Source organism: Camelina sativa, chromosome 19 (assembly GCF_030686135.1).
Source record: "Camelina sativa cultivar CO46 ecotype springtype chromosome 19, ASM3068613v1".
Taxonomy (NCBI): Eukaryota; Viridiplantae; Streptophyta; class Magnoliopsida; order Brassicales; family Brassicaceae; genus Camelina; species Camelina sativa.
In genome coordinates, this window is record NC_141898.1 from 24,571,553 (window position 1) to 24,594,951 (window position 23,399).

Sequence of the window (23,399 nt, forward strand, 5' to 3'; positions counted from 1 at the left end):
TGCGGATAATAAACAAGACGAAGATGATGGACAAGATGTGGATGATGGATAAAATATCGATGATCAACATGTGGATGACAAACAAGATGCGGATGATAGACAAGATGTAGATGATGAACAAGATGTGGAGACAAGATGTGGATGATGGACAAGATGCAAATGATGGAAAATATGATATGGAGAAGGATCTCGGTGAGAAACTTAATCTTCCACATCATTTTTGATCCACCCTCATCCACATTATCCTCTTTTGGTCTATCATCCTCGACATCTTCTTTTGGTCCACCATCTCAACAACTTTACCATTTTTGTCTAATTATCTTTCATAGAGAACTTATCTTTAATAATATGGATATCTAATTTAAACTCGTAAACCCCTTCGTTAATATAATTCTCATAGACAAGTTATTAAAATAAAATTCGTAGATAAGTGGATGACTTCTTCTAATAACTTGTCTATCAAATCTCGTCCACAACAATCACTCTCTTTTATACAAGTGTATTTTCATCTTTTAATCACATGTGAACAGTAAAAATGTGGCATTTTTGTAAGATGAAGCAAATGTGGCAGTCTCCAAAACTTTAAAAAAAAATGTGACATATTTGGCAAAAATTCTTATATATATATACGAATAGAATAGGGTCTCTAGGGCTAAAAAGGGATTATGGTGTGAACCGAGGTGGCTGGGTTTAGGCTACAAAACAAAAAGAAAAGCTGAGAGCTTAATCAGAAGGTGAGACTCATGGCCTCATGGCCTCATGGCTAAACTTGAGAAATAATACATTATTTCAGAGTGCGTTAGTAATAGATAGGGAGATATTAACCCATAACTAAGAAGAGTTTTCAGGATTACAACAAATTAGAAATTGAGAACGAAGACAATTAGTGAACCTCATTATAAAATGTTATCTTGTAGTTTTCTTCACTTACACAACAATCCTCTAACTACACATTTTTTTACTTATTTAAGTTGTTATTATCAGAAAAAGGTCATTTCCGAGATGTACAGACCTATCAAGTTTCATACCCAGTTTGATACTTAAAAAATCCATAGAGGTCTGTACGCCAAGGTTAATATTTTTAAGTATATGAAAAGAACATAAATATTTATACAACGAAATATAGGTCAAACTAGGTATTATATATTTAAACAACTCTTTATGTAAAAATATTTAGATCTACTCATGATTATAATGAGTCAAAATAATTTAAAGCATTTGGTAAACTAAAAACCTCAAATTACAAAAATCGGTTTTCCTATTTTGAAAATGAAGAATACCCATAAATATTTGTTGCTCAAATGAAAAACTTCTATCAAATATTTATTTACCCGCTGATGAAAATACAAATATTAAATGCATTTCACTAACTCGCCCTAAGGGATAGTTATAAATTTAGATGTTCCTTTATGTGAAAAAGTTTACATCTACTTATGATTATAACAAGTGAAAATAATTTGAAAGATTTGGTGGGATAACAACATATAAAATTATAGAAAATTTTGCACATGCAATAGGTAATAGACGATGAGTTATGACACGGACAAAACAAGAGATCGAAAGGGAATGCCAATAAAGTATCAAGACTACAAAGGAGGGGAATGCCAATGAGTTCTTTAGTTTCCTTTTCTTTTGCATCTCTGGTTTTCTTTTTCTCTTAAGATTGCAAATGACAATCTTCCTTTATTTTCAGTTCTAGATTCATAGAATAATAGAAACTTTACAATTCATAGAAATCATAGGTTTTGGTTATTTTCTGTATAAGAGAATCGAGACCTTGTAGGAAGAACAACTTTTATGAATTATTCTTAAACAGAGCTTTAAAACTCTAAATCTCTCTTGTATTCGGCTAGAACACCGGTTCTCAACGATTTCAAGATCCCTTATTCGTTTGGGTATTCGTAGACTAAAAAATCGAATTTGCAACTACTATCTTTCCGCTACGTTAGTTGGTATCAGATTCCAGCACTTTGATTTCTTAATCAAAGCTCGATCCTGTTTGTGTGTTTCTTCAAAGATAGCTCCACGAAAACCCACAATTGAAGATCAACAAGCTGAGTTTCGTGAAACCTTGGAGAACTTCATAAGCAATTTACACGACGCTCTCCAACACGCCATCGAAGCTGCGATGACAACGGTGTTGCAGAATCAACCAAGGGTTCACCGTGACAGACAACCAAAGGTTGACAAGGAGGAGGTGGCTCTTCATAAAAACCTCTTCGCTGTTCCTGTACGACACGACGAAGATCACCAGCTCTGTCATCGCAACAACAACTACGACATCGTTCCCCAACACAACAATGGTTCTAACAGATGGGATTCTGGTTTTAAATTGGATATTCCAGAATTTTCTGGAACGCTCAAAGCTGAAGAATTCATCGATTGGCTCAACATCGTAGAAGAGGTGCTGGACTTTAAGAAGGTTCCTGATGGTGATCGGGTTTCACTGGTGGCAACACGATTCAAAGTTTGAGCCATGGCTTGGTGGACTCAGCTCATAGAATCTCGTCGCAATTCCAGCATATGCGTCGCAGCTTTCTACCTTATAACTATGAGAGGACGTTATATACAAAGCTCCAAAATTTGCGTCAAGGGTCTCGAACAAAGGATGAATATGCTTGTGATTTCTTTGAGATGGTGGCTCGTACAACTCTTGTTGAAACAGAGGATCAACTTGTGTCTCGCTTTCTTGGTGGACTTTGTACCCAACTCCAAATTCCGTTACAACAATTCAATCCAACTTTTGTCTCTGAAGCACATCAATGAACTCTTGGAATGGAACTTCAATACAAGTCTAACTGGAACTCTTCATAGTCACAGAATCGCTTTATTCCCAACTCACCAGCTGATGCCATTGTTCCTAACAACAATGATTATACATCATCATGTCCTGCTCCGCCAAAGATTAACGCTCCATCTGATTCCATTGCTGCTTCTCGTCAAACACGAATAGGTGCTTTGCGGTGTTACACTTGTGGTGAATCTGTTCACAGACAAACTGCTTGTCCTTATCATAATAAACGTGGTTTGTTAGCTCAAGATTTAGAGCTTGTTGGAGATCCACAGTTTGATGACTCAGGATCAGATTCTCAAGACCAGGTGGATGAAATTATTTCTGGTGATATTGGTCTTAATTTGGTTCTCCGTCGCAATTGTTTGTTACCAAAAGCTCTTAATGAGTCCTGGCTACGATCGTCGCAGCATAGGTTCTATTTTTTAGGCTATCTTGTCTCGGCTAACGGATTGGAGATGGATCCAAGCAAGGTTGAGGCAATTCATTCGTGGCCCACACCTCAGACGATAAGTGACGTTCGAAGCTTTCATGGATTGGCATCATTTTATCGTCGGTTTGTTCATCACTTTAGTAAAATTGTGGCTCCACTCACCGATTGTCTCAAGGGTTCTACTTTTGTTTGGTCTTCCATTGGCAAACTATGGAACTTATTTGCTTAAATCATAGAGATCAGTCCACTTTTGATCTCATTATTATTATTAGCAACTGTTGGAGGCACAATACCAGCTTTTTGGTTATATGTGTTTGGTGCATCTCCAGCACCAATTTTTCTTGGTCTTGGATCTTGAATGTTTTGTTGCTCCATTAGCAACTGATTCTCTTGTTCTTATTGGATTCTTGTTCTCTGCTGTCTCAAATCTCTTGGTAGTCTGTTGATGTGATCAAGGTACCTCTGAAGATTCTGATTACCCTTGGATCTTGTTTGCATCAACTGACTCGATCACGTACTCGAACAGGCACTCGGTCGAGCACAGGCTCGAGTGAAGGTCGAACTGACTGAGACGAGATGACTAATTGTATCCGGGTTGTCACTCGATCAGGTACTCGAACAGCAGACAGTCGAGTGGTAGCTCGAGTTGTATGTCGAGTTGGTACCTAAGACCCAAAACAACCAAGCAGAGGAAGAATTTGAATCAGTAATGGTTAAAGGAGCAATAGAACTTAATCTTAGACTTGTATAAATCCTAAATGTCACAAATAAACACTCAAACAGGCAACGACGCCAAATTGAAACTTGTCTTGTAGTGTGATGATGATGGATGATAAGTTATGATGATGAATATAGAGATGGATGCAAGATGTTTCAATTACCCTTATGTAGTTGTAGCATAAAGGATGTCAACCCATAATGAGTGTGATGCAAGCAATCAGGATGTGAATACTCATCTAAGTCAAGCCAAATATAAAAGATGTTTGTCACTAACAACCTAATGAAGATTATGAAATGCAAAATGAAAACCTACTAAAAACAGGATACTAAATGCAAAATAAACAGAATGATTAAAGCAATAATGAGATGAAACAGGAACATGAATTATAGTAAACAAACTAAGCAATGACACAGGATTAAACAGAAACTAAATGAAATGCAACAGGATAATGCAACTAGAATGAAACAGGAAATGAAACAGAAAGATGCAGAACATAAAACAGGAACTCTGGAAGGAGCTCGAGCAGGCACTCGATCGGATGCTCGATCGAGTGGATGGTCGAGTTGATGAGCGAACGTCAGAAACAGAGCAAATATTGAAATAGAGCAAGCAGCAATCAATATACAATACTTAAACAGGAAATCAATTAACAAAGAAAGGTCCTAAGGATGGATTCATGGGATGGACTCAAGCTATGGCTATCTATATTGGTCAACAAACCTCAATCAACAATGAGCTATCTCTAGACAATGATCTTCTAATACATGTTAATCCATTCTCATGACAATAACAATCAAGCCAAGATACTTCTTAGACCTAGCTCTCACTAGCTATTACATATCAAAACAGGCATTAAACAACCAGATCATTAATGTCAAAAATCAACAAAACATCTAATCTCTTAGCATGCTTCATGATAATCTCTAGTATTAGCTTTATCTAACAACTTAGACATTGGTATGATGCTAAGAAGCTTAAGATCTACCCTTACCCTCTCAGTATAAGAATAGCATAGAGCATATCTAACCTAGAAGAGATATTAAGCAATCAATCTTGACCAATCCAAACAACCATAACCTTTATCCACCATAATCCATCCTCAAGATCCTAAGCCACTACTCACAAACACAAAACATGATGAACAAAGTCATAAACCCAGAAATCAATGAAACTTGCATGATTAGAAAGATGAGATGAAGATCTACAATATTGAAGAAGAAATCAAACTCAAATTCTTAATACTTTGAAAGTTATGGAACCAACAAGTACCAAAGATTTCTTAAAAATAAGCAAAAATGGCTAAAAGATCTAAGCAATAAAAAGCAAAAAGGAATAATTCCCCAAAAAGGTAAATACTAGGTCTAGGATTGTACTCTAAAAAGTCTCTCTCTTTGGTGGCTGCAGGGTACAAGGCCTTTTATAGGAAAAGGAAGGGAAGCACTAAAAATGCTAAAAGACAAAATAAGTGGGCGGCTCAGTCAACTCGACCAGGTGCTCGGTCGAGTGCCGGTCGAGTGGCCTCTTCTTCTGCTTCTCCCATCCGGTCGAGTCCTTCTTCGCACACGGTCGAGTGCTGGGTCGAGTGGGTGGTCGAGTGGACTTCCGGACCTGGATTCTTCAGCTCCAAATCCCTTGTTTCCTTCTCTTGACAGCTCCAATCTTCTTCAGAATCACTTCCATGCTCCTTAGGATCTAAAATCACCTGTTTATGCAAGAAACTATGCAAATGCAATGCAAATCTACTTTAATGCATAAACAGTTATAAAACTATGCAATAATGGACAAATGAGATAGAAAATCATGCAAAAGATGTGAATATACTAAGGGAAAACAGGGCAAAATATATGAACATCAACACCCCCAAACTTAGTCTTTGCTTGCCCTCAAGCAAATGAAAGACATAAGAAGGTAGGTGAAGTTTGAAAGTGGGATCTCAGCTCCTAAAGCTTGCAAACAAACTAGCTAGAATCAATGTCCAAGTTACTAGTACTATGATGCAAGTTGAATGAGTTGTACTTAAAGATTTTAGACAAGCCTATCACAACTTTTACTGATTTGAGCCTTAGATATCCACATGAATTCAAATCAACCATTTCCTTTAACATTCATTAAGATAGAACATGAATCAATCTTATGCAATGCTTAAACTCATTTGGCTTGGTAATAAAGGTTTAGAGACAATGATGGTCTCTCTTTAGAGTGGGGCTTATCAATATCAAGGTTCTCTCATGAAAAATGGATTGAGCTTTAGAAGAATGCTAAAGGTAAGAACACTTAAACACATACAAGAACAAAACCTTGTCTACCCAAAAGTAACCAAAGTGTTTGATCCTATCATTCTAAACCCAAATGATCCTAGTTCTACCCTTTGTCTTCTTCTCTTCTCAAATACCCTTTTTCTCTTTTGTTTTTAAGCCTTAGGAGAGGTTTCTTATTTGAATCAACTAGTGGAATGAGGACTTCTTTTTTATTGCTATGGTTCCCTTTTCTTCTTACTTCTTAAGACATAAAAGCTTTTCTTTATACTCTTCTTTTCTCTACATTTTTAACAATCTCATACTTCCCATTCTTTCACTAGAGTTTACATTTTCTAAAACACATTCCCCTCCTAAAGACTATAACCTTTTCTTTTTTTTTTCTTCCTTTTCTCTTTTCTTTTCTTTTTCAAAACAACCAAGTCCCAAACCCAACAATTAAACCAGCTAGTCCTATCTAGTTTGAAAATTGCAAACTAGAACTACACAAGGCAATATTCTTGTCAGCTCAAACCTAACAGTTTCTACCAAGCTCAATCCCAAAAAAGGCCTCACACACACAAGAATAAACATGACTTGAAAGAAGGGTAGGTTAGGGATAGGGGAAACTGATTATAATAGTGCAATCAGCTACTTGGATCAACAAGAGTGGTAAAAAGGTAAAAGATGATCCAAATATGTATATGGTATCCATGAGTTTAAAGCAATGCACAAATTGATAATTAAAAGTCAATATTAAGTTCTTATAAATAGGAAATGATATCAAATAACAATATGCTTCAATTTAGACCAAATGCAATGCAGGAATTCAAGAGTTGGTTCAACCTTATGCTTCTAACCACTCAACTAGCATCAAAGTACTATTAACTTGGGCATTGACCCTAGTTTAGTGAATTTAAACAAGCTAACAAGGCGAAACTCATCATAGATCCCTAATGCAGTTATGAAACAGTCTTATATGAAACAAGCTAAACAAGATGCTAATATGCAATGTAAACTACATGAACACTCTGTTTTTGTAAAGATTTTTGCAAAAAAATTCAAATTTTTAGGGTTTTTCTATGTCATAGATGAAATGCAAATACTAACATGATTATGCTAAAAATTTGAAATAAGAAAACAAAACACAGCATCAAATACTATCTCAAACCCTCCCCCAAACTTAAATTACACAGTCCCTTGTGTAAGAAAAATTTGGAAGAAAAATTAAAGACTCAAAATAAAATAAAACTAGAGATGCAATGGTATGTACAAGGTAAAGGTGATGTTGTTACCTCATGGATTGTGGAAGAATCTTTCCACATCCTCATTCATGCTTTCATATGTGTAGTGGGAGTCTTGTGGTTGACTTGGAGATGGGGAAGGAGGCAACTCGAATATGGCCATCGACTGGTACTCGGTCGAGTGCCCGGTCGAGTAGGGTGGTCGAGTTGGTTGCCGAATGGGTGGTGGTGGGAAAAATTGTTGACCTTGCTGTTGGTAGTACTGCTGCAAGAGAGCTGGATCCATGAAGTATTGGGGAGGGATGGGAGGGTAAGCTTGGCCATAGGGATAGCCTGATGGAGCTGGGAAACCATAAGGAGGTCTGGGCAGGTACTCGGCCGAGTGCATTGGAGGTGCTCGGTCGAGTGGTTGCTCGAGTGAGCCGGTCGAGTGCCTTCCCGATTGTTGTTCTGGGCGACTTAACCTTCTCCTCCTCTGAATTGGCTCATGCATTGAGGCTCTTGCCGGTTCCACTGCTAGTTCAGCTCTAGGTAATGCTCTTGCTGAGCTACTCCTCCTCAAAGGACTAGATGGTGATGGTGAAGAGTTCCCACTCTTTAATTCAGAAATCTCCTTCTTTAAACCCTTGATGGACTTAGTCATTCTTCCCATCTTCTTCTTTAGTTTGTCCAAATTCTTCCCATGCCACTTGTTCCACTTTTTTAGGAGTGTCAACCTCTTGCTAGTCTCTCTCACTCCTCTACTATCTCTTGGGCTTGGCTCATAGTCTTCAAAGTAAAATTGCTCTTCCTCATCAGCCATCTCTACATCTCCAGCTTTATCCACTCTCACTTGAGCTGTCCCATCAAACAAGAATTCAACAGCTGGCCAAAAATCAATGTTCACCCCTTCATTTATGGTTGTAAGCTCCTTGTTGGGTAGAACAAGTTGAGTCTTCCCTAGTGTTGGTAGCTCAAAGTTGAAGAGGTGATTCCCATTGTGCATCTCCTTGGCTAGAATGAGAGTAGAGGTGAGGTAGATGGTTTCAATCCATATTGGCTTGGCTTGCTCTCCTCTAAGTGGTACTTTTGCAGCCACTAGCATTGAAGTAATGATGCCTCCAATGGTTAGAACTCCAGTTGAGCCCCTCTTGTGCAACTTGCTCACCCAGCTTCTATAGTATATCATTTGGTCAATAAGGAGCATGGCAAGATCAGTCTCCACACTACTCCCAAGGATGATGGTGCCATTTCTTGCTTGGAGGATGATACCATTGAGTTCTGCATCAATCATCTTGAGTTCTCCATCATTCACATTTTCAGTCTCTTTTCTAGCAAAGAAAGTGTTTGCTAGTGCCTTGTGGAAGTACCTTAGGACTGGGCTCCTTATCTTTGAGCTCTTGGACTTGGAGGATGAGTAGATGTTCTTGTCTCCAATGGTTTCCCAAACAGAGAAGAGCTCTTCCCTTGGAATCATCATATTCCTTTGACTACCAACTTCAAAGCCAAAGATATTGGCTAACTTCTTAAATAAAAGCTCATATCTCTTCCCCTTAATGGTGAAATCACAACAACCAGCTCCAGATTCCTTGTCCATTGTTGAGTAGAAGTGAAACTTGATGGTAGCTAAGAACTCACAGCTCTCTTCTTTATACCCCTCCATGCACAAACCCATGAACTTGCTTAGGTTGCATTTCTCAAAAAAAAAACTCCACATCTTCAGCAATTCCCAGCTTCTCCATGGTCTCCTTGTGTGGATATCTTGTTCCTTGGAAGCTCATCCTCATGAAGGCTTCATAGAGCTGTTTTGTAGTTAGACCACATGATTGTTCTTCTTCTCCCATTTCTTCTTCTTCTTCTTCATTCTCACCTTCAACCTCTTCTTCTTGTTGTTCCTCAGCTGGCCTCTTTCCTTTTGCCTTGTTCCTCCTCATGTGTTCTTGAAGAGTGAGCTGCATCTCTTCCTTACTTTCAGTTTGCTCAGGATCCTCCTCAGCTGGCTGATGTCTTCTTCTCGGCACGTCACTCGACCGCCTACTCGAACCAGCACTCGGTCGTTTGGCTGCTCGAGTTGGTGGTCGAGTACTTCCACCAACTTGCATCATGTCGATCCAAGGAGCGTTCGGCAGCTTGTTGAGATGATCTTGTGATCCTTGAAGACATTTTGAAAGAAAACTTGAAAGGAATAGACTCAAAGCTCAAAGTTAATAGATTAGTAACCCAAAAACCAAAAGAACTAAGTTTGAGCAAGAAGATGAACTTGAGAGAGATTTTAAGCTAGATTTTTAATGTATTAAGCAAATGAGAGAGTGTGAGAAGTCTAGGATCGAGTTTAGCTCTTTATAAAGAAGCTAAGGGGATAATGAGACAAGGGTGGAGCGTCCATACCATTCAAATTTGAATTGGGAATCTTTGACTCACTTTTTGCTGTAGCTCGACCCCACCACTCGACCCCACGTGGTCGAGTGCTTGACCAAATTTGAAATTTGAACTCCTTTCTCCCTCCACTCGATCGTACAAGAGAAATTTGAATCGATTGGGCTTGATCTTCTAGTCCACTCGATCGAGTACCTCTCATGGGCTGGTCGAGTGGGCTTGCGAATTCACTTCTACAAGTCCAAATCTTCTTAAATCCATCTACACTCTCATAAAATGGCATGCCCAACATAAACATAAAAGAAAAGAAATCAAAACTACAAGGAAAATTAAACATATTTACAATGATATTTTAGGGACTTTCTCCCTAGTGAGCTTGTTTAAAGTCACTAAGCTTGACTTTGATTGCCTTTTCAGGCTTGGTTTAGAGTCCAAGGAGGTAATGAGATCCTCCCTGTTACCACTTGATCAATGTGAAGTTGTTCCTTGATCACTTCACCCTTAACACATGAACCTTGTTTCTTCTTAATTTTGAGCCTTGGTTTTGCCTTCTTCAAAGACCTCTTGTTGATCTGAACTCGATGATCCTCCACTAAGTCAGTTAGACTTTGAACTGAATCTTTGAGCCCTTCAACAATCTTGGTTTGTGCTGAACTTTTAATCCTTGGGTCCTCTCCATCCTCAAAAGCTTCACAATTAGCTTTTTTCTCTACCACAAAGTGCTGACCTTCAATAGTAGGTTGATGTGCTGAGTTCTTGATGTCAAACTTCATAGTGAAGTCTTTAGCAAGGTGGAGCTTGATGGTTCCCATCTTAACATCAATTACCGCGCCAGCTGTGGCTAAGAATGATCTCCCCAAGATGAGAGGATCTTCTGGCTCTTGATCCATATTCATGATCACAAAATCAGTTGGAATCCTAGCCTCCCCTATCTTGACTGGAAATTTTTCAATTACTCCAACCACATCCCTCTTTGATCCATCTGCTAGGCCAATATAGAGGTTGCTGGGCTTAAAATGTTCATACCCTAACTTCTCAGCAATTGAGTATGGCATTAAACTCACTGAAGCTCCCAAGTCACATAGACACTTGTTGAAGTGCATATAGCTGATGGAACAAGGTAGATTAAATGACCCTGGATCTTTAAGCTTTGTTGGGATAATGGCTTTCCTAATCTCTTTCAAATCCTTGGTGTCTTGTTTTTAAGCTTTTTGCTTGGATAATTCAAGAAGCATTTCCTTGAGGAAAGGATGTTGAGCATATTTTTCCAAAGGAGGTCCTCTATCTTCCTCTTTCTTCTGAATGATAACCTCTTATTGAATGGTCATCACCTCTTTCTTCTCAATTACTTATTTTTCTTGTAAAGCCATGGCTTCCTTCTTCTCAATGATTTCCCTTAGTTCTTTCAGCTTTTGTGCCTTGAAACATCCTGGGAAAGGCAGAGGTGGTTTATAAGCAGGAGGAATATACTTAGCAGGTTTAACACCTTCAGGGGAAGCAACTCGACTGGTCACTTGATGAGTCACTCGATCGTGTGTGTGGTCGAGCACTAGGTCGAGTGTTTTTCCGGATTCAGTTTGCTGTGAGAAACCTTTACTCTGGGCTTCAAGAGATGGCAAGTCCTCCCCAGCTTGAACATCACTGTCCTCAGTGACAGCTTCCTCATACAAATGAATAGCCTTAGCAGTAAACTCCCTTGGGTTTTGAATTGCTTTTCCAGGAAGTTGATTAGGCTTGGTAGCTGAAGTAGACGCAATGTTTCTCTCCATGTACTTCACTCTAGAGTTCAGACTTTCAAACTTGATGTTGAGATCATTATACGGAGAGGTTATCTTTTGGTTCAGCTCAGCAAACTTCTTTGCGTCCTCAATCTGCCCATTTGCTTGCCAAAGCAACATTTATTGCATCATAGTTCTCAAATCTGGTTCTTGGCCTTGGTTAGTCTGAAACCCTGGTGGGGGACACAATTGAGGCTGGAACCCTTGATGTTGTTGTTTGGGTGCATAGTTGTTTTGCTGTTGAGGCTGTTGAGGTGGGTAGACTTGATCTTGAGGATTGGCTACATTGTTGCTTCTATAGGAGAGGTTTCTGTTCTTGAATCCTCCTTGATTGTAACCTTTGAATCCTCCTTGATTTTGCATGTAGCAAATCTCAGCAAATTCATTCTCCCCATCTTGAACTGGAGCTTGTTCTTCAGCAACGAAATGAATGTTCTTTTGTTGGCTTAGTAGAATCTTGTCCAACTTCTCATGAACAACCTTCAAGTCCTTCTTGTACTTCTCATCTTGATCATTGGAGACAAACCTTACTGTTCTGTCATAGTCCTCATTGTAGTTCCCATCAGATTGTGCTAGATTCTCTACTAGCTCTCATCCTTCTTCCACATTCTTGTTGAGGAAATTTCCATTGGAGGTTGTTTCCAAAAGCATTCTTATCTTATGTAGAACTCCTCTATATAAGGTGCTGAGCAGAGATTCATTGCTGAATCCATGGTGTGGACATTGAGTTTGGAAGCTCTTAAATCTCTCCCATTCCTCACAAAAGCTTTCATTATTTCTCTGTGCAAAACTTGAGATCTCATTCCTCAATCTAGCAGTCCTTGCATTGGAGAAAAACTTAGCTAAGAAGGCTTTCTTGCAGCCATCCCAGGTTGTGATAGCTCATGTTGGTAAGGTCTTTTCCCACAAGTGTGCTTTATCTCCAAGAGAAAAAGGGAACAGTCTTAGCTTGAATTCATCCTCATTTACACCATTTATCCTTGTGAGGCTACAAATCCTGTCAAACTCATCAAGATGGTCTAGGGGGTCTTCCATTGGCAAACTATGGAACTTATTTGCTTAAATCATAGAGATCAGTCCACTTTTGATCTAAATATTATTATTAGCAACTGTTGGAGGCGCAATACCAGCTCTTTGGTTATGTGTGTTTGGTGCATCTCCAGCACCAATTTTTCTTGGTCTTGGATCTTGAATGTTTTGTTGCTCCATTAGCAACTGATTCTCTTGTTCTTGTTGGATTCTTGTTCTCTGTTGTCTCAAATCTCTTGGTAGTCTGTTGATGTGATCAAGGTACCTCTGAAGATTCTGATTACCCTTGGATCTTGTTTGCATCAACTGACTCGATCAGGTACTCGAACAGGCACTCGGTCGAGCACAAGCTCGAGTGAAGGTCGAACTGACTGAGACGAGACAACTAATTGTATCCGGGTTGTGACTCGATCAGGTACTCGAACAGCAGACGGTCGAGTGGTAGCTTGAGTTGTATGTCGAGTTGGTACCTGAGACCCAAAACAACCAAGCAGAGGAAGAATTTGAATCAGTAATGGTTAAAGGAGCAATAGAACTTAATTTTAGACTTGTATAAATCCTAAATGTCACAAATAAACACTCAAACAGGCAACGGCGCCAAATTGAAACTTGTCTTGTAGTGTGATGATGATGGATGATATGATATGATGATGAATATAGAGATGGATGCAAGGTATTTCAATTACCCTTATGTAGTTGTAGCATAAAGGATGTCAAACCATAATGAGTGTGATGCAAGCAATCAGGATGTGAATACTCATCTATGTCAAACCAAATATAAAGGATGTTTGTCACTAACAACCTAATGAAGATTATGAAATGCAACATGAAAGCCTACTAAAAACAGGATATTAAATGCAAAATAAACAGAATGATTAAAGCAATAATGAGATGAAACAGGAACAGGAATTATAGTAAACAAACTAAGCAATGACACATGATTAAACAGAAACTAAATGAAATGCAACAGGATAATGCAACTAGAATGAAATAGGAAATGAAACAGAAAGATGCAGAACATAAAACAGGAACTCTGGAAGGAGCTTGAGCAGGCACTCGATCGGATGCTCGATTGAGTGGATGGTCGAGTTGATGAGCGAACGTCAGAAACAGAGCAAATATTGAAACAGAGCAAGCAGCAATCAATATACAATACTTAAACAAGAAATCAATAAACAAAGAAAAGTCCTGAGGATGGATTCATGGGATGGACTCAAGCTATGGCTATCTAAATTGGTCAACAAACCTCAATCAACAATGAGCTATCTCTAGACAATGATCTTCTAATACATGTTAATCCATTCTCATGACAATAACAATCAAGCCAAGATACTTCTTAGACCTAGCTCTCACTAGCTATTACATATCAAAGCAGGCATTAAACAACCAGATCATTAATGTCAAAAATCAACAAAACATCTAATCTCGTAGCATGCTTCATGATAATATCTAGTATTAGCTTTATCTAACAACTTAGACATTGGTATGATGCTAAGAAGCTTAAAATCTACCCTCACCCTCTCAGTATAAGAATAGGATAGAGCATATCTAACCCAGAAGAGATATTAAGCAATCAATCTTGACCAATCCAAACAACCATAACCTTTATCCACCCTAATCCATCCTCAAGATCCTAAGCCACTACTCACAAACACAAAACATGATGAACAAAGTCATAAACCCATAAATCAATGAAACTTGCATGATTATAAAGATGAGATGAAGATCTACAATATTGAAGAAGAAATCAAACTCAAATTCTTAATACTTTGAAAGTTATGGAACCAACAAGTACCAAAGATTTCTTAAAAATAAGCAAAAATGGCTAAAAGATCTAAGCAATAAAAAGCAAAAAGGAATAATTCCCCAAAAGGGTAAATACTAGGTCTAGGATTATACTCTAAAAAGTCTCTCTCTTTGGTGGCTGCAGGGTACAAGGCCTTTTATAGGAAAAGGAAGGGAAGCCCTAAAATGCTAAAAGACAAAATAATTGGGTGGCTCGGTCAACTCGACCAGGTGCTCGGTCGAGTGCCGGTCGAGTGGCCTCTTCTTCTGTTTCTCCCATCTGGTCGAGTCCTTCTCCGCACACGGTCGAGTGCTGGGTCGAGTGGGTGGTCGAGTGGACTTCTGGATCTTGATTCTCCAGCTCAAAATCCCTTGTTTTCTTCTCTTGACAGCTCCAATCTTCTTCAGCATCACTTCCATGCTCCTTAGGATCCAAAATCACCTGTTTAAGCAAGAAACTATGCAAATGCAATGCAAATCTACTCTAATGCATAAACTGTTCTAAAACTATGCAATAATGGACAACTGAGATAGAAAATCATACAAAAGATGTGAATATACTAAGGGAAAACAGGGCAAAATATATGAACATTTGAGAACAATAATCAAAACCTTGGTTACGACAAAGCATTGAACAGAGGTTGGTGAGCAAGGAAATGGAACTAAGCCAGAGAGAGCTAACAAGCTCGAACCCTGGAGAGACTCACTCAACGCATCCCCGTGTTGTGACATTAAGACTAACAGGTCATTTGTAACAAATGTGACGTTGCTTTTCTGTAACAATGTCAATGTCTTTAATTTTCTCCTTTTAATATCAGGTTTTGCAGAGAATCATGGTGATACTCTCCTAATTCCCTATATATTAATAGAAAAGCATTTTGTTGAAAATGTTGATATGTCGTCGTCATAGCGATTTGGAGATTTAAGTGCAATTAAGTATTTCAAGATAAATATATTTACAAAATAATTCTTTTAATTTATTAAATGTGCCATCAAAATATATAAGATTTTTTTTATTTCATTACTATTTACATAAATGTGTCATTAGAATATATAAGGTAATGTTTCTTTTTGTTAGTTTTTTAAAATGAAAGACTTCATCAACTATTAAAAAAAGAAAATATAGTTAATAATTTAATTATCATTTTCATAACATATTTAATTATTTAAAGTAAATCACATTTCATAAACTATTAAAAACTATTAAAGTAGCGAACAAGTGTCCGCCAATTACGCACTTGTTGTTTGCGGATGATAGCATTTTTTTCTGCAAAGTAGATAAGGCTCAATGTGGTGCTATTTTGGATCTTTTAAAACAGTATGAGGCTGTTTCGGGTCAACAAATAAATTTTGCCAAGTCTTCAATCCAATTTGGTCATAAGGTGGATGAGGCTGTGCGGACGGAGATGCATGGGGTGTTGGGGATATCAAATTTGGGAGGCATGGGATCATATCTAGGGTTACCAGAGAGTTTGGGAGGGTCCAAGACAAATGTTTTTTCTTTTGTTCGGGACAGACTTCAGAGTCGAACGACGGGTTGGTCGGCAAAACTCCTCTCCAAAGGGGGAAAAGAGGTGATGATCAAGTCGGTAGCCACAACTGTTCCAACTTTTGTAATGTCGTGCTTCCGGTTACCGAAAACAATAACGTCAAAACTCACGAGTGCAGTGGCGAATTTTTGGTGGAGTACTACAGGACAAGCTGGGGGGATGCACTGGTTAGCTTGGGATAAGCTCTGTTGTAGTAAGCAGTTGGGAGGTTTGGGTTTTAGGCATGTTGATGATTTTAATTCAGCATTGCTGGCAAAGCAACTGTGGCGGCTGATTGAGGCTCCGAACACACTTTTTGCTCGGGTTTTCAAGGGCAGGTACTATCGGAATTCTAATCCTATGTAACCGATACGGTCTTATTCTCCATCTTATGGGTGGAGGAGCATTATTTCTGCTAGATTTATGTTAATAAAGGGCTTATTATACGGGTTGGTTCGGGAGAGTCCATTTCAATATGGACGGATCCATGGGTACCAGTTCAATCCCCAAGACCAGCGTTTAGTAAGGGTCCTCTTAAGGATTCTTCTCTTCAAATTTCTCATTTAATTGATTGTCACACGAATACTTGGCATATGGATATGCTCAAGGAGCATTTTGCCCCGGAAAATGTTGATCTGATAGGGGCTATACCTTTGGGAAGTTGTCGGCCACAAGATTCCCTGGGTTGGCATTTTACAAAATCTGGAAAGTATACAGTTAAATCTGGGTATGACACGGAGCGTTTTGCTGCATCACGGCTTAGTACGGTATCTCGGTCGGGTCCAGAGATTACTCCTCTCTTGGCCGGTGACTGGGGTGCTCACTGTCCACCGAAAATTAAACATTTTATGTGGCAGGTCTTGACAGGGTGTATTTCGGTTTCGGCAAATCTGCGGCGACGCAGAATTGCGTGTGATTCAGGGTGTGTACGGTGTGGGGCAGAGGAGGAAACAATAAATCATGCTATTTTTTGCTGTCCACTGGCCCGGCAGGTTTGGGCTTTAGCTTAGGTTCCCGTAGGTCCTGACTCTTTCCCGACGGAGTCTGTGTACGCTAATGTGGATCATTTCTTAGGCTCTACTAATCCAGTTTCTCAGATAACAGTTTTCCCGTGGCTCATGTGGTATATTTGGAAAGCGCAAAATGCTCGCGTTTTTGAGGATGTAATGGATAATCCCCTGGATGTAGTCCAGTTGGAGGAGGGAGAGGCGAATGCCTGGCTGCAGGCCCAGGTGGAGGTTGAGGATGAGGATCGTCCCAATCCTTCCCTTGTCCCTAATTCTAGACAAAGGGGGTCCACAAGCTCCCTCCCCAACCTTTTTACGGGTTATCGGTGTTTCGTTGATGTCTCTTGGAAAGCGACTGACGCTCTTGCAGGTGCAGGTTGGGTTTGTTCTTCCTTTCAAGATTCGAGGTCAAACATGGGAGCAACCAATTTCCGACGAAGTTTGTCTCCTCTACATGCTGAAGTAGAAGCTTTCATTTGGGCTATGCGGTGCATGATCGGACATGACTACCGGGACGTGGCTTTCTACACGGACTGTTCTGACTTGGTGAAGATGGTGTCTTCTCCTCACGACTGGCCGGCTTTCACCCCCTACCTCGACGACATCAAGATAGATCAAACGGAGTTTTCTTCCTTTTCCCTATCTCATGTTCCTCGTAATGCGAATGTAAGTGCGGATTATTTGGCAAGCCAAGCGCGTCTGTCTCCGCAGCATGTTTTGTTTGTAAACAATTTACCCCCTAATTGGCTCTTTTGAGCTGATTCTTTTGTTGTCAAAAAAAAAAAAAAAAAAACTATTAAAAACCTTATTCATCTATTTAACTTTTTGAAATACAAAACTTATTCTCCGATTTTTAAAAATTAGATGACTATTCAAGTACTCTCTCCGTTTCATAATAAGTGTCATTTTGACACATTTCACACAAATTAAGAAAATATTAACATATACATATATGCCCTTATTTAATAAATGTTTAATGGGTTAATTTAGTCTTAGATTAAGGGTAAAACTAGAAAATCTAATGAAAAATATGCATTGGAAATGTAAAATGACACTCTTTGTGAAACAAAAATAAAATTCTAAAATGACACTTTTTATGAAACAAAGGGAGTATATATTAAAAATTAATTATTACAATAATCTTAAAAATAAATAACATTATCACAATAATTAACAGTATTTTCCACATTTCACGGTGAAATATATTTTTACACAAAATAATTAAATGTAAATTTGAATAAAATAAAAAAGTATGTGTAAAATTATTATTATGACTTCTTAAATTCCAAATAATAAATTTACTTGTAATAATTTTATTTGAGCCTATTTATCCCGCATATAGTGCGGGTTGTTACCAGTTTGTAATTTATAGAGGGGAGGAATATTCAGCCCAATAATGAAAAGCTCAACAATAATCAAAATTTATGTGACGAAAATTTGCAATGCGCAAAAAACAAATATTATCATAAGTAATCTTTGGGACTAGAAAAACTCCAGATAAAAGTAAAGAGAAATAACCAACTCAATCTACTCTGCACTTGCTGTTTCAAGTTTGGTTTGTATAAAGCAACATTTAAACCTAAAAACAAAGTAAATAAGAAACAAAGTTTTTGTTTTAACAACCCCAATCATACTTGGCGGCCGAAGCAGCAGCTTGAGCTCTAAGACGATCAGTCCTCCTAGCAGCAATAAGACCAACTTTCTGTCGACGAGGTGCAATCATGTTACAGTAAATCCGGAGCTGCACATGTAGAACTAAGAGAAGAAGCAGAGGAGAAGAGCACGTGCAATATAACAGCTGGAGGAGTAACGGATCAGAGTTTGTCAACATCACGGAAGAAGAATAAAATGGGTTAACGCTGGTCGGTTTGTTATCCTTCTATAAGAGCACATGTTAGCTCATCTTTTCTATTATGCAAAACCTGATTGTTGTTTTCTATTTTTCTGGGTTTGATGACCTTGTTCCTCGTCCTTTTGCTGGAGCTTCTCTCTTGAGACTCTTGTAGATGAGAAGTTGATGTTGCGTTTTCCTTGAACAGTATATCAAGTTTATCGGTTTAGTTGTTTAATCAGCTCAGTTATTTCCTCTGTTTACTCTGTTTTTGTGGTGTGAAGTGAGATTGATTAAACGTTATCAAATCACGCCTAACTGTAGTGGCGTGACCAATCACCACGAGGTTCATATCCACAACATGGTTACCTCCTCCACGAGGATGCACCACTAGGTTCATATCCACAACATGCACGAACCTTAAAGACATGAGTTTCTCTTCACCCGGTGCGTTACTTTCACCGAAACTCCAAAAGTCACGGATTTTGGTGATAATTAAGGACTACTTTTGGATCGAGAACCGAGTTAAGCCAGTCAATAATGATCACTACATGGCTCTACCTCCACTGGCATTCCTTGAACGGCAGGGGTTTGGGGTGACATATAGTCAATCTAGTTAATACTTTAACGTTTTGCAATATGACGAAATACCCAGTTTAATATTATGGTTCGTTAAAGAATCTGAACAAACCAACCAATAGCAAGTTAAGCTTCTGTGATAGAATTAGGACTTATATATTAAACAAGATTCGGATAGAGAACAATTAATAATCAAAACCTGTGATGAAAATTTGCAATGTCTACTATATAAGTTTTTCGTAGAGATATAGAAGACAAAGATTATCATATAAAAATCGTTAGCATTTGAGAACAAAGTTCAAAAGGAAACCACATACAATACAACAAAACGTGAAAATAAAGAAAACGAGAAATGTTGACCAAAAAAAAAAAAAAAAAAGAAAACGAGAAACAAAATTTATGTTTTTTCACTCTAGTCGGCCTTGGCGGCTGAAGCAGCAGCTTGACCTCTTCTCCTAGCCTACATCTGTCCGAACCTACATCTGCGACTGATTTGTGACATGTGGTCTGGAGCCCTGTTCTTAATTATGCTTACGAGCCCAAAGAAATTAAACGTAAATAAGTTGAGTGCTCTGTGGCAAGAGCCGTTTTGTGCGATTGATGATAGTGTGTTATCAGTTATCCAGTAATCGTGTATGATTCAAAGGAGACGCATTGGAAACCCTTGAAGAGTTTTTACAGGTTTTTCGTGCTTCGCAAGGAGTCTAAAATGGTGAATTTTGGCACTGATCAGAGTCGGTTTAGTAAGTATATATATGATGGGAGGATTTTGGTTCGTAGAGATTGCGTTGGAAATAAAGGAAGGAGGTGATACTTGGGGAAGGATGAACAAGTCATGGTTGTGCTTACACTACCCTTACATGCGATTCAATGATCATGTCATATGGTGATGCTCTGTTCCTAGTTTGTAATAATAACAGTAATTAAAGTTAAGAATGAACATTTTTTAAAAAAGAGGTAATTTGGATTACCTCCTCAATTCGGCTACCACCAAAGGCATGATTCTCTCAGTGGTAGACTTCCCCGGCCAAGAATCTTCACTTCAGGGAAGATCCCGAAACCAGACTCTTGCGTCTGGTCAAGCCAGAGTTGTAACAACTCTGTCATGCTTCCAACAAGGGTCATTGGAAGCCCAGCCCCAGACTATTCTTCAGTCCGAAGTCGTTCTAGAACAGAGTATACACTCTACCTTTCATCTTCCACCGATTCTCGATAGAAGCAGAGATTCAATGATCTCGAAACCAGACTTTTTGCGTCCGGTCGCCCCAGACTACTCTTCAGTCTGAAGTTCTAGAACAGAACTTAGACTCTGCCTTTCATCTTCCACCGACGCTAGGTAGATGCAGAGGAAAGTGTTTCCTCTTTTCGGAGGTACCAATATCGTTACTCGAACCATGGCGGGACTCCAATATCATGCTGAGTCATCACCACTTTGCTTGCCGAGGATTGGTGACCTTTTGTCTCTTTAATAACTACTTAATGCTTTTAGCCTTTAAGACCACAACTCAATTCCCGGTTTAATACGGTCCAGTAAAAGATTTCCATAACCAGAAAATTGTTAGGCCTCATCTCATGTGCTTGGAAATTTTTTGTTATTATTATACTTTATTTTTTGTATAAAACAAGATTGTAATGAATAGCTCAACGACAAACAGTGATGTGATAAGCATAAGATCAAGGCTTATATCTATCAGATGCCTCCCAACCTTTTTTAATGATCTCATGTTTCTGGATTCTAGGTGGACAGAGCTCGGCTGTATATGTAACCGTTTAGTTTTGTGGCTAGAGCTTGTTTCTCAAGCTCTTCTTCTGCCATCTTTCCAATTACCAAAACATAGTATTTAGATATTAAGTAGGATCAAACTTGAAGGATACTTTACCAAAACTTGTTGAAATGTCATTCGTGTGAGGAAGCCAAACACAAAATTCAAAGACCAAAAAAAAAAAAGATTCAAAGACCATGTCATTTGCAGATAAGTATGGTGATGCGCTGTTCCTATATTTTTTATTAGTAACAGAAATTAAAATTAAGAAAGAATTCTTTGTGATAAATTTCCCCTACAAGGAATCTTTCGCTTTCAAACCTTTGCGCCATCCCTACCTGGTGAGACTCCAATATCTAAACTATATTTAATGTTTCAAAAACATAACTTAAATTCCCGGTTAAACATTTCCATAACCACAAAATTGGTACCTAAGATTTTCTGAGGCTCACAGCCATAAACAAATTTCTGTCGACGAGGTGCATGAGCATGACTCCTAACTGTACTGGCGTGAGTCGTGACCAATGTGGTGATGGTTAATTCTAGGTTTAGTCCGCTTCTCTTTTAAAGATTTCCATAACCAGAAAAGAAAAACATGTTACATTATGGTTCAATCCGGTTGATTGATTGCTTTCGCTTCCTCCCACATAATTGGGTTAATCTCCTACTCTCTTCGAATTACACTTCGGTTGTACTTCAGAAATTTTGTAATTGTGTTTAAACGTTCCATGAATTTATCTCTCTTTCTTGAGCTATAATGGATAGTCTAGTCTGTTATTTAAGTTCGTTTGATATGAAGTTTAAAATTAAACCAAACACTAGTAGGCCAGCTTGACCTCTGAGACGACCAGTCCTCCTATAGCAGCAGTAAGACCAACCTTATGTGGACGAGGTGCATCACGCCTAACTGTACTGGCGTGACCAATGTGTTGATAGTTACCTATCTACTTGGTTCATATCCACACCACAAACCGTAAGACAAGAGTTTCGCTTCACCCGGTTCTTGTGGTACGCGTTACTTTCACCAAAAGTCACGTGTTTTGGACTCTTGGTGATAATTAAGGACTGTCTTTAGAAACCTAGTTGGTTGGGTCACTCAAAAGTCGATTGAAGGTTAAAAACTAAAACTAAAACTAAAACTAAACAAATGTAATTTAGATTAAATTGATTTGACTACCACCAAAGGCATGATTCTTTGTGATAGAAGATACGGGTGAAGTTCGTATTAGTTGTTAGTTGTAATTATACCAGTATCGACACTCAAACCCTGGTAAGACTGAAGACTCCATAACGATTGACGCAACGTTTAATCGTGAGACCTTTTGTATTCTAAAAAATCGAAAATCTCCTTTTATTCGTTCTTCGATAACAGAGAAAAAAACCCTATGTCGAGAAAAATATGAGACTCAATTACATTGCTGATCCAGGAAGGACGAATTGGAGGATCCATGTCAAGGTTTTAAATTCTTGGTATGTTCACGATTTCTTCGCCAAAAGGGTTTTTTTTTTTTGCAGATGAAAAGGTTAGAGTTGTGAATTTAAAGAGACTTTTACTTAATTTTGCAATTCTAGCAGTTCTTATATCAAAGATTTCTTACACAACAGTTAACAAACTTTAAAGGGTGACACAATAGAAGTCGCCTTCCTACTAACTAATATATTCACAAAAATTCCAAAGTATATCGACGAAGGTGAGTGGTATGATTTCAGAGATTTCAAAATGATCAACCCAACCCTCAAAGAAAGAAATACACATCATCCTTACCAAATCAAATATATGGATAATACAACCATGATACTGCTCCAACCATTGAGTCCAAAAAACTATTTCCGCTTCGAGGATTTGGATGATATATGTTGTAGAAGAGTAAATCATGACATCTCTATGAGTTAGTTTTTCTTTATTTAATTTTGTACTCATATAATAAAATTTCGATATTTTCGTATATTGGTATCTTTTGTACTCGAAAATCTATAGATTTTTTAACAATTTTGAAACTGTGTGTATTGGTCCCTCCCATAGAAAAGTACAATTTTGACTTTAACAAAATAGTTATGTGTGGATGAATAATAGATTTGGAAAGTTTCATTCAACTCATTGGAAAGTTAAATTCTGTTTTTTTTGCCATTACCTCAATTCGGCTACCACCAAAGGCATGATTCTCTCAGTGGTAGACTTCCCCGACCAAAAATCTTCACTTCAGGGAAGATCCCGAAACCAGACTTTTGCGTCTGGTCAAGCCAGAGTTTAGACTCTGCCTTTCATCTTCCACCGATCCTCGGTAGAAGCAGAGATACATTGATCCCGAAACTAGACTTT

At 38.4% G+C, this 23,399-nt stretch overlaps 1 protein-coding gene and 1 non-coding gene across 2 annotated transcripts; both read left to right on the forward strand.

The window, feature by feature from the left end:
- The first annotated feature begins 12,262 nt into the window (after nucleotides 1-12,262).
- LOC147920965 (small nucleolar RNA R71) lies at nucleotides 12,263-12,369 on the forward strand. Its single transcript, XR_015591867.1, has one exon. It is a non-coding gene; the product is annotated as a small nucleolar RNA R71 (small nucleolar RNA).
- Nucleotides 12,370-16,492: 4,123 nt separating this feature from the next.
- On the forward strand, nucleotides 16,493-17,662 carry LOC104768216 (uncharacterized). Its single transcript, XM_087501316.1, has 3 exons — nucleotides 16,493-16,706; nucleotides 16,757-16,809; nucleotides 16,910-17,662. The coding sequence occupies exons 1-3, from the start codon at nucleotides 16,493-16,495 to the stop codon at nucleotides 17,660-17,662; spliced, it is 1,020 nt and encodes a 339-aa protein (XP_087357442.1).
- Nucleotides 17,663-23,399: the final 5,737 nt, after the last annotated feature.

Excerpts from the sequence above, each read along its gene's own strand:
- LOC104768216 (XM_087501316.1), top strand. The coding sequence starts at position 16,493 with ATGGATATGCTCAAGGAGCATTTTGCCCCGGAAAATGTTGATCTGATA. Across the intron at positions 16,707-16,756 it reads GATTACTCCTCTCTTGGCCG|GTCTTGACAGGGTGTATTTC; the intron begins GTGACTGGGGTG and ends TTTATGTGGCAG. Across the intron at positions 16,810-16,909 it reads CTGCGGCGACGCAGAATTGC|GTTCCCGTAGGTCCTGACTC; the intron begins GTGTGATTCAGG and ends GCTTTAGCTTAG.